General features: G+C 36.5%; 1 protein-coding gene across 5 annotated transcripts in view; it reads right to left on the minus strand.

Moving 5' to 3' along the window:
• LOC105061153 (binding partner of ACD11 1) overlaps positions 1-1804 on the minus strand; it is a 53148-nt gene extending 51344 nt beyond the window's left edge. The window contains exons 1-5 of one of the 5 annotated variants that reach the window (XM_073246937.1): positions 1663-1764; positions 1375-1565; positions 1178-1281; positions 1011-1086; positions 508-591 (exon numbers count right to left, since the gene is read on the minus strand). In XM_073246937.1, the coding sequence (XP_073103038.1) occupies positions 508-591; positions 1011-1086; positions 1178-1281; positions 1375-1404 (294 nt within the window). In that variant the 5' untranslated portion in view covers positions 1405-1565; positions 1663-1764. The other 4 variants (XM_073246936.1, XM_073246938.1, XM_073246935.1 and 1 more) reach the window with 4 other exon arrangements.
• Positions 1805-12607: the final 10803 nt, after the last annotated feature.

Here is a 12607-nt window from a genome sequence, read left to right on the forward strand (position 1 = left end):
GATAAAGCACAGACCCAAAACTCCCATGCATATGTGGTCAATTACACTTGCAAACAAATATTAAGGTATAATATGTTTTTATTCTACATTTATCACAACAGCAAGGAAATCATGTAACAAGACAATATATATTTCCTACAGAAAATCTAAGCATTGGGGAATCAATCCTTGGGCAGATGCAGGCTTGGAAGAACGCTAACTGGAAGCAGATTTTGCAGTCTTGGACCTTTGCCCAGAGAACTAGACTCTCTTTTCCACGCCCACATTACCTTTCCCGCCAAATATCGGAACCTTAGCGTCGAATGTGAATTCGGGTCGGTGTTTCATGCCAAAATCTTTTGTTTTCTTTGCAGTATGTTTCAAAACACCTACAGCCTTTTCAAAAGCAGATCGGGAACCACCAGCGGACTGAGAATTTGAAAAAAGGATTTTGTTAAACATGTTAAGAAGCTGTAAGCATGGGATTATGGGAAAACAGGTTTTATGAACAAAAATCATGCAGTTTACCTCTTGTGGATCTGAAGCAGCAGGAGGTAATTCGTAATCTGTGGCTGCTGTAATGACGACAGATTGACCATCTATTTTTGCGTCCTGTACCACTAATAAAAATGATATTTTAGAACAGAAACAAATTATCACAAATATCATATCAACATCAATATCTTTGTTCTTTGAGCAACACAAGCATATATGCTGATTGACTACTTCAAAAAATTCTGTATATTGCTTAATGTATATCTTGCGTTTTTCCCCCAAAGAATGATCGAGAAAACCCTCTTGTTTTCATGGCAAAGCAAATTCAAGTATTTGGAAAAACACCCCAGACTGTCCTCAATGTATGAGAAGCCTCCAATATGTAAAGCAATGTAGCAGCTGCTAATACATAATGAATTCAGATCCAAGAAAAAAGTCGACGAAAAGGTAAGCATATAAGGGAGAAAACATGGATCTAAGCAAATGAATGGCATGTAAGGAAATGAAAACAATGTAGTCTTGGGAAGTTAATTCACCGATAGAAGTAGTGCATTCTCTGCTCCCTGGGAATCTTTGAAGGTGACGTATGCAATTTGTGAGCATTCATCCGCACTGTCGAGAGAGAGGGAGACTAAAGTTTGGGTGAAAAAACCCTAATGGCATCAGAATTAAATTAGCTATAATGATAAATCGGAAGCACAACCTGCGCATCTCGACATATTCGATATCTCCAGAAATGGAAAAGTACCCCTCGACATGCTGCTCAGATGCATTGAGGGAAACATTGCTGACTTTCACAGTCCTTGTCTGCAATCAGAATTTTTTCATCCCTTTTAGTAGATCAGTAGCAAAATCGATTACCATTCATCAGCAATTAAATTGATTCTCTCTATTCTTCACCATAAGAATGATTGCTAATGCTACTATCATTTCTTCTGTTGATAGATCAAATCAAGGCTAGCTACTAGGCAGCTCAGAAATCACAATAAAATCCAACAGATCCAAGAAGCTGACTCCCAATTTTCTTGATTAAAAAGAATCCCAATAAATGGAACAAAAATCTCCTGAAACCGAAACATCAGCAGCAGATTCTACTGCCACAGAATCCAAACATTAAGTCAAAAAGCCCAAACCATATAGAAAGAAAGAAAGAAAGAAAGAAGAAATCCAAAGCTGATGAGTACTCACCGACATCCGAGCTACTCTCTCTCCAAAACCCTAATCTGAAAAAATAGAGTGAAGTGATCTTCTTGAGGATAATTGGGGGTTATTTATAGTGGACGGTCGGAGAATGACTCCGTTACCTGTGGCCGGCGATACTTTCTATTTCTATATAATTTTTCTACTGGCTTTGGACCGCCCGTCACGCAGCTTCTAGGAACTGCGTTTGCCATCCCGTGCGGACTCCTCACCTCAATTTATACCGCATGGATACGTGGGATTTCTATTCACATAGACGAATGACGTTGCGGAATGCTTCCCATGCATGCAGGCATTTTTGTATATTAGAAGGGAAAAAAAAAATAAAAAGGGCATTTCATAGAATCCTATTTCTAAACGAGAGCATTTTCCCAGCTCTGCCAAGCTCTCCTATTCCATGGGAAAAAATAGTAACAACTCCTCGATACCATTCATGATAATCCACGACTGGCTAATTGCTAGCTTAAAAAATTCAAGCATCTCCTATTAGTTTTATGTCCAATTTAATAATTTAAGCAAGTATGCACCATCTCTCATGGCATGAGATTCTTGATATCATGATAGAAACGTCCTCCACCGTGTGATGCGGGACGGAAGGACCGACAAGGCAACCTTGATAGCCTAACAATGCATCATATTATATTAAATGGCTCAAAAGTTTCTTCCATCGCTAGCTTTTGTCACTATGGCCGATGAACTATCTAAGAGGCAACGGTTCTCTCCAAGGCCTATCAATGTCCATCACCATCAGTGTCTCCTGTAGTAGAGAGAGGCATGGAAGCCAGACGTCAGTTAGTACCTCGCTCTGAGAAGTTAGTCCACCAGTTTCCTTCCAAGAACGATCTACTGTGGCGAAGCTTCAACTCAGTTTCCTGGAACTAAAGACAAATGGGTGCGCTGTTTTATCTTGACTATGGGCTACAATCGAAACCGGAGTTTTCTCTCTCTCTCTCTGAAACTCTCATTTCACCCAGTCCATGCTCACGCTAATGCGGACTAACGTTATCTACTCTAGAGAGAGGCATGGAAGCTGGACATCAGTTAGTATCTGGCTGCGAGAGTTATTCCACCAGTTTCCTTCCAACCACTATCTACCGTGCTGAGGCTTCAACTCCGTTTCCTGGAACTGAGGACAAATGGGTGCCCTATTTTCTCTTGGCTGCATATTGTTTTGGCCAAGGATTAGAAAATGGGACGCGGTTTACCTTGCAAGAACGGCTTGACTATGGGCTACAAATGATAGATTGAGTCTGGTCATGGATCTGGTCAATTTGTGACCCTAGAACAATTTAGACTCTAGCCACTTGGTCTAAAATGCTAGTACCCAGGCCAGCTGGCTGATGAATCGTACGGTAAAAGGTGCGTTTAGCGCTTGAGCTTTTTAGTAGGGCCTAGTCAAAGGCAAACTAGTACTGATGTTTGTGCAGTAAAATGGTTAGTGTCAGTTAACGCTACGTTTGTTGTCGTATTTTTATTCCGAAATGAAATTTCTGATGATAGAAAATATGTTTGATTTTTTCTTTTTAAACAATGAGGGCCAGTGACAAGGGAGAGAGGGTGAATGCTCAAGTGAGGTACGTTCAAATCACAGGTTTGCGAGCGTTCCGCAGCCCATGATATAATGGGAAGTCCGTTACCTTGTCATTTAGAAGAAGGAGAAATTATAACGAGGGAGAGGGAGGATACAACCAACGATGCATGAGAGAGATATCTTGCCGCTCAAAATCGCCTGAGCCTGAGTTGTATTTTTCATACGAAAGAACGATTCTTCTTCTTTTGTGACATCAATTGTTGGATAACGCAATAACTACTTCGAGATCTATGCATACGAGTGGAAAAAAAATTAAAAATACTTTGATATTTATGTGAGATATGATTTAATGATTGATATTGTCAAAAAAGATCAATCATTTTTTTATGCGAAAGATACTTGTGAAATATTAGAGATTGATGTTGAAAACTAAATAGCATTTTCATATAATTTATGCTACTTTTAATGTTTTTCTGAAATCAATAAATCGATGCTACCAGGGCTTTTAAGATTCTATAAATAATTTTGAAAATAAAAAAATTAAAGTTTCATCACAACAACTAATTGATTGGCAACGCTGGATTACAACAATAAATGATTATGGAAAAAGAGTAGAGGAGTCGAAAAACAACAGAAGCAACGCTATAAATGCATAATCCGTAAATTCATTCATGTACTATTTTGTCTTCCAAGGCTTCAAGCTAACCCAAATCCAAGGTTTAAATTATAAGAAGCAGTAGTTATATCGAAGCCAAAAGACCAACAATCTAAAAAGGAAAGAGCATTCTCTTCTTTTATTTTCTTCTTGTTCTTTTAAATTCATATAATCATGCTATTTTCTTTATTACTTGGATCTCCGTTCATTTTCTTACATCTTAGGATGACCCAGAAATACATCCAAGAGCAGCCTTCAATCTATGCATAACAAATTTCTTTGCATTTTGTATCTCATCTGTTGGATGTAATAATTTTCTTAATATACTCATAAACATACCTATGGTTACATATGTCTCAATAAAACAATGGAATGAGGGTAGATATCTATGGATCTGAACACACTACATTAGTATTATAGTTCAGTCCCTACAGTCAATCCTTTAGGTCCTTGAGAATTCAAATAACTTCTAAACAAAGTCAAAATGACACAAAGATAGATAGATACTCTATTTTGAGAAATTTTTAAGGTGGTATTTTTTAAATAAAAAAAAATATCCAACACATCATGTGAGTTATATGCTAGTTATTATATATGATTTGTTTTGATATAGGCTCACCTCTATGCCTTCATTTTTTTTTTTTTTTTTTTTTTTGAGATGGAGCTGGGATTAAGCATCCCCTGGCTTTGCTTGCATCAGCCAAATGTGAATCTCAAAGTCTAGCATAAAAGTAGTCTAAAGCCAATTCAACTTACCTTAAAAACATTACACTTGTCCTAGGAGAGAGAGAACTTCTCTTGGCACTACTCAGCTAGCATCTAATTTGATACACTAAACTATTATTTATGACATTATATGAAATTTGATGTTGAGTGTCTCATCATGCATATGAATATCAAAGCATAAAATAAAAATTCACCATGATAACCACATTGCAACATTCTCACAACTACACAAGTATATGCATGAGTAGAACTTTCATTGTCAATATTTTCAAGAAATTTTGGATCAAAGTACAGCATCACTTTTTTTCCTTTGTTCTTAAGGGGCAGGGACACTCACCTACTTTTATTATGCAAACTTTAAACTAAATGAAAATAATATACATGATGGCTTATAAAATAAAATAGATGTTGTCCAGATAAATAACCTAAGAGAGGGGATGAATTAGATTTTCAAAATTTTTTTATAACTTAAAATAGATATGTACATAAGTTAATTAAACTAAGTAAAAATGTAGTGAAAGCGATGAATGAATGTGCAGAGACATGAAACAATAAATAAAGCAAGGAGAAATCAAAGCCATACACACAAAGATCAAATTTTATTGTGGTTTGGGGTCAAGCACAACACCTGCATCTACTCCTCAAGCAACTTCTTGAAAATTTCAACGATAATCACCGAAATTATAGTCCAATTATTTTACCAGGATCATAATTAAATTTAGTTAATTGTCACAAGGTGCACCAACCAAAGCCTTTCCCTAAGCCTCTCCTAGACTTATATAAATCCAATTTGCTTGGATGAATCTATCCCCATGTTCCAATCTTCATTAAAACTTGTTATAAAAAAAAAATTGAATACAATATGAAACACAAACTCAAAGTTTCTTAAAGAGCAAGTAGAATGTCGTTGAAGCTCAATCTAAGAAATTGAGAAGCTTTTGTAATTAACACATCCTTCTTTCTCTTGAAAATCAATTGAATGCATAAGAAGCAGATGGTTGGAGTTGAAGCTTTCTTCTTGAATGCTCACTAAATGCACACCTAGAAATTTAGATTTTTTTTTGGTGTTTAATACACTTCACTAATATCCTCTATTATTCTTTTAGATTCTCTTACTTCATTACAGCTTTTGACACCTATAAATCCTTGTTAAAATATCCAAAAATGGATTTCTAGCTGTTGGGAGTTGAGAACTAGCCATTAGAGAAGTTCTATGTGATCATGCAACTTCTAAAAAATTAGTCATTGGAGCTATCAGCCATAGTGGAATTGGCTCTAGCAGATCAAGAGTCGAGTCGAGTTTTCTTTAAGTCAACTCAAGGTATTCATGGGTGTAGTCGAGAATTATTTACAGAAAACTGCCTCTTTATCTTTCTTGAAAGAGTCAACTCGAGAACTATGGGAGTCGACTCGAGCTCTATGTTGGTTGATATCTGTGTACCAGAGTTGACTCTAGAACTCTTTAAGTCAACTCGAGTCCTATGCTAAAAGATGATAGCATGCCAGAATCGACTCAAAACCTACAGAGGTCGACTTCAGACCTTCTTCACTTAAATTTTTCATGGCTTGGCCTTCTTTAAATATGCTTCTTTGAGTTTTCAAGATGAAAATCATGGGCATTGATAAGTGGTATATTTTTATATTTATTATAAATATTTTTGGTAATTTATGGTGTTAACATCTTCTTAAAAATCTAATTTCATGAATTTATTAAATTTTTTTGAAAAATAAGTAATTTTAGAAAAAAAATATGAAATTAGATATATTTATGAAAAATAAGATGTTAATTTAATTGAGCAATTTAAGCACTAAAATAAAAAAATTTTGAAAAATTTAATGCATATTTTTTTCAATTTTTCAGATGAAAATCGAAGTAAAAATGGAGCCAAAATACCCTAAAAAATCTTAAAAATAGCCTCTGGTGCATGGTGGACCAGTCGATCGGTCCACAGAGCCAGGACGCGGTCCACCAGAAATAATATGCGGTCCACAGGCACGGTCTACGGGCGGTGGAAGCCTCTTTTGTGCAATCCAACGGCTGACATCTATCCAGACCCAGATCCGGCAGTCCACGTTTGCTGTCAGTTTATAAGAGGAGGTTTTACGCGATCTAATGGTCGAAAATACATCCATCATTAGATCCAATGGCCGAGGAAGCTCCCAACTTGGAATAAGAGATCAGAAGCACTGATCGACAGCCCAGATCTCATCTGAAGCACGATCGGATGACTGTGGTTGAATCTGATCCTGATAAAGAGTAAAAGGCTGATTTTTGGACTGATCTAAGCGGTCCAATCCAGATCTGATGGTCAAAAATATTTCTAAGAGATTAATACATTTTTTAAAGATTTTAGGACTCCTTTTGTGATAAAAAAACTATGAAAAAATTATTTATAAATAGGAGATCCGAGAATAAGCTTGGAGAGGAGAAAAAATTAGAGAAAAAATAAGAAAAAAATAGAAAAAAAATTCAAAGAGCTTTAGGGATCAAATATTGGGAGATTATGGAGCTAGAAAGCTTGATGGGAGACTAAATGTTGCTCCTTGAATTAATTTTGATAACTGCAAAGCATTTGAAGGGCTTACTAATGATTTTGGCTTGAAAAAAGATTTATTGTATTTCAGAGGTAAAATCATAATTTTATCAAGTTCTGATTCGGAAGCCTCAAGAAAAAAAATAAAAGATTTGTAATCTATTGGAGGCAATTTCAATATTTTTGAATGTGTATTTTGAAAAAAAATCATGTTTATAAATTTGAGTCGACCCCATGAGTCGACTCATGTCAAAAGGAGCTGAACGACACGCTGATTTTTTGGCTGGCACACCCTATAAGTCGACCCCATGAGTTGACCCTATGAGTCGACCTCTGCTGCTGTGCATGCCAAAATTACAGAACAGTCATTTTCTATTCTGTGTCACAGAAGTCGACCCCATGAGTCGACTTATGTGCATGAGTCGACCCTATGAGTCGACCCCTGTGACGAAAAAACTCTGCAACGACTAGTTTTCAGCTCGTTTTGGCTGTATTTAATACTCATTTAATGATCTCCAACAGCTTTATTTCAGCCTAGATTACTCTCCACCATCATTTGAAGTTATAAAAGGCACTTAAAGGAGGAAATTAATAAGGTTTTTGAAAAAGTTCTTCAAGCATTCATTTCAGCCCTAAGAAAAGAGCCCTCTTAAAGTTAAAAAAGTTTTTATTTCAAGTTCACCAATCCTTCAAGAGCTCATTCAAGTCTTCAACCACCTTGAAAAAAATCAGAAAAGCTTCCTTCTTATTGTGTAAAGTGTATTTAAAATTTTATTTGCTCATTAAAGGAGCTACATTTGTATTTTCATGTGATTAACTGTTATACTCTATTTTTGAGTTGATCTTTCGTTTTGGAAGGGTTCCAAAATGTGGAAAAATTGATCCGAACCTTGAATCAAATTGTATTGGATAGACTTGTACCCAAAAAATAAGTGTTCTAGCTTGGGATAGCTAGAGTCGGAGGTACCGACATTGTATTCTAGTTGAATACGATTTAGTAGATTTGAATTCCCAAGTAGGAGCTTGGGGAGTGGATGTATGTGTAAGGTTGGCATCGAACCACTATAAATTTTGATTGTTTGTGGTGTGCTTATTTATTCTCTATCTTATTTTCTTTTCCTTCTTGCACTTTTGCATCTAATATCTTTACCTTGCTTAAATCACTCACTTCAACTAACTTGCATTTTCTCACTTAATCCTTGTGGTTCTAAATCAATTTTAAAATTTTAAAAATCTAATTCATCCTGTTAAGATTTGACACCTTGAGATTCAGCCTATATTAAGCTCATAACGAGATTTGCGGTAAAAAATGGAGTCCAACGAGACCAAGATCATCTGAAACGGAGCTCGGATGGAGGAGATACGAGCTTTTGAAGTCGGCACGAGATTTGAGGCAGCGAAGGACCACCGACGGCGGGCGGCAGTGGTGCGGCCGCAGGCGGCGGCGCGCGGGACGTACGACCCACACGGGTGGGCGGCCCAGGTAGGTGCACGGCCTAGTCCACGTGCAGGCCCGTGCGCGGGCGCGGCCCAGGCCCGCGTGGGTGGGCCGGCCCAGGCCTGCCTGGCCTTTGCCCCGATCCACCGTGGACCGGGCGGTCCACGGTTGGGCTTGTGGACCGCGTGGGCATTTTCCACGCATTTCGCATGGTCCACGATACTATTTCGTGGATCGATCACGATCGGAGGGTATGGGTTGATCTCGGTCTTGATCCAACGGTCCAAGAGACTTTTTGGGTTGATTAAGAAGTCCTAATCAACGTCTAAGTCATGATTAAAGTCTATAAAAGGCCCTGTGATGATTCAGAAAGGTGGTGGTTGGTTTTTTTCGCCATACGAGAACCAGAGGAGAGAGAGAGGCGTGAGGCTGCTGTGAGAGAAGGAGTAGGGCTCCTGGACAGCGGACGCCAAGCACTTCAGGGGTTTAGGGGGTCTTCCAAGAGAGAGAGAGCTTTTGTGAGGGGAACTTCAGGTGAGAGAGAATTGGGTGTATAAGGGTTGAGGGTGAGGTCTCCTCTTGTAAATTTTTTTTCATAGTAAAGTTTGCATGCCCCGTAGAGGCGAGCCCTTTTGTGGCTAATCCACGTATTTTGATTGTTTCTTCTTTTGTTTTGTTTCTTCTTTCTTCCTGCTGCATCGCGTGGTACTGAAAGGATCTTGGGAGGTGGTGTCCTGGCCAGACATCCACCCAACACACCCCTCCTCTTGGGTTGCATAGCTGGGCAACAAGTGGTATTAGAGCCGGTACTCTAGCCCTACTTTGATTTAACCATCAAAGAGCTAAAGATCTATGGCAACTCAAATTGGTACTTCACTAGCCGAGGGGTAGTCCACAAACCGACCTTCACTTTTCAATGGATTAAATTATACCTATTGGAAAGCTCGGATGAAAATTTTTATTCAAGTACTTGACTATGATATGTGGAGTATCATAGTAAATGGACCACACACACCCACTAAAATAATTGATGGTGTGGAATCAACCAAATCTGAAAAAGAATGGGATGAGGTTGACAAGAAAATAGCTCAACTTAATGCAAAAGCCATGAATGTCTTATATTGTGCTCTGGATGCTAATGAATTCAATCGTATTTCAACATGCATGTCAGTAAAAAAAATATGGAATAGATTAGAAGTAACTCATGAAGGAACTAATCAAGTGAAGGAATCAAAAATTAACATGCTTGTGCATAAATATGAACTCTTTAAAATGAAGCATGATGAATCAATAACTGAAATATTTACTCATTTTACTGATATTATTAATGGTCTAAAAAATCTTGATAAGTCTTATTCTAACAGTGATCTCGTGAGAAAGATTCTTAGGTCTTTACCAAAGACTTGGGAGGCCAAAGTGACCGCAATCCAAGAAGCCAAAGATCTGAATATCTTACCCTTGGAGGAGCTTCTAAGATCGCTAATGACACACGAGCTAAGCATGAAACAACATCAAAAAGAAGATGTCAAAAAGAAGAGAACAATCATCCTCAAATCCACTGTTTAACCTGATGAGAAATCCGATGATACAGAAAATGAAGAGCAGGATGAAGAAATGACCCTCATTACTAGAAGGTTTAAGAAATTTTTGAAGAAAAGAAGACAAAGAATGAGGAAGAGGCCACCTACAAAAGGAAAATATAGCAAAGAGAAGGATAAGGAGCAACCCCTTATTTGTTATGAATGTAAGAAACCAGGACACTTTAAGTCTGAATATCCATAACTTAAGAAGGGATCCAAGAAGTACAAAAAAAAAGCTATGATGGCTACATGGAGCGGAAGTAATGAGTTAAGCTCCGAAGAAGAAGATTCAAATGAACAAGCCAACTTGTACCTTATGACATATGAAAATGAGGAAAACACTGAAACTCCTAATGACTTTATCTTTGAAGAACTTCATGAAGCATTTTATGATCTAATTGATGAACTAAAGAAGCTAGGGATAAAAAATAAAGAATTGAAATCAAAAAATCAATCTTTACTAAAAGAAAATGAGATTATTTCAAATGAAAAATTAATCTTGTCTCAAGAAAATCTGAACTTAAAAAATGAGATTGCCAAATTAAGATCAATGGTTGAAAAGTTTACTTTAAGTTTAAATAAACTTCAAATGATACTTGACAATCAAAAGGTCATTTATGATAAAGCCGGTCTTGGATATAACCCTTTAAAGAAATAAAAATTTTTGAAAAATATCTTTGTAAACTCATCATGCAACAAGTTTTTAAATATGACTTGCTTTAAATGTGGTAAAGTAGGATACAAATCTTATTCATATTTTTCTAATAAATCTAAAAATTCTAATATAAAGAAAATATGGGTTCCAAAGGGAACCATTATGACTAACCAAAGAGGACCCAAGAAAACTTGGGTACCTAAAGTCAAAACTTGATTTTTGTATGTAGGTGTGTCTTGCATCCCAAGGAACAAATCGAAAATGATATCTTGATAGCGGGTGCTCAAGACATATAACTGATGATGAATCCCAATTCATCACACTTGATGCTAAAGATGGAGGGATGGTCACCTTTGGAGATAATGGCAAAGAAAAGATAATCGGTATAGGTAATATTGGTATCATTCCCTCTAAGTATATTAAAAATATTTTATTAGTAGATGGTTTGAAACATAATCTATTAAGCATCAGTCAATTTTGTGATAAAGGATACAAAGTCATTTTTGAATCTTCATTTTGTATTGTAACTAGTCCTATTAATGAAGGTATTAAATTTGTTGGGCATAGATATGGTAATATTTATATGGTAGATTTGAATGATCTTTTTAAAATAAACATACAATGCTTAGTAACCTTGAATGCCAAGATTAATGAGACTAGTTAGCTTTGGCATCGTAGGCTTACACATATTAGCATGCATTCACTTTCAAAACTTATTAAAAAGGAATTGGTTACCGGCTTACCCAAATTGAATTTTAAAAAGGATAGAATTTGTGATGCATGCACTACAGGAAAAATGGTCATTAACGACGCTATTAATGTTATTTTACGACGCTTTAAAGCGTCGCTATTTAGCTTTACGATGCTTCGAAAAGCATCGGCAAAGCGTCGCCTATGTAAGAGTGGAGATGAAAAGTGCCGACGTTTTTTAAAAGCGTCGTTATTTTTTAACGATGCTTTAAAGCATCGTAAAATTTAACATTAACGGTGCTTATAAGTGTCGTTAAACTTGTCTTAACGACGCTTATAAGCGTCGTTAAATATATTTTTAACAATGCTTTAAAGCATCGCAAAATATAATTTTAACGATGTTTTTTAGCGTCGTTAATGACTCCGCGTCATCCACTCTACCAAGACGCTTTTCGAAGCATCGGCTTTTTTGTCTTTAACGACGCTTATAAGCGTCGTTAAAATAATTTTAACGACACTTATAAGCGTCGTTAAAGGTTTTAAGAGAAAAAAAAATATAGGTATTATCTACAAAAAAAAAAGAATACATACATTCCTGTACGAAATTATATCAATTATTCGAACATAAACCTATACAATCACCACATTCACACCTGTACAATCACCACCATTCACACCAAAAGCAAACTTAAATAGAAAATTTAACCAAACCAAAAGACAATATTTTATATAAATAAAAATAAAGTACTAATCGTCCATTACAATCAAGAGTAATATAAAAAAATATAAAAATATAATAAAAATAAAATAATATCAATCTGCAGGCGGATGGTCGTCGTTGTCTCCATGTGACGTGCCGCTATCTCGACGAGTGCCTGATGTGCCAGGAGCCTACAAGAAACATATCAAAAGCATGATTTGTATATCTATAAATAAAAATATATAAATCATTAAATTAATACAAAAATATATATTTAATATTATGTGTTTACCTGAGATGAACCATACATCTCTAATAAAGATGTAAGGCGATCAATCTGTCCCCTCATGGCCTGCATCTCGGCACGGCTCTGTCGCATCTCCTCCATCTCAGCGGCACGACTCTGTCTAATCTCCTGATCTCC

The sequence above is a fragment of the Elaeis guineensis genome, chromosome 12, assembly GCF_000442705.2.
Source record: "Elaeis guineensis isolate ETL-2024a chromosome 12, EG11, whole genome shotgun sequence".
NCBI lineage: Eukaryota > Viridiplantae > Streptophyta > Magnoliopsida > Arecales > Arecaceae > Elaeis > Elaeis guineensis.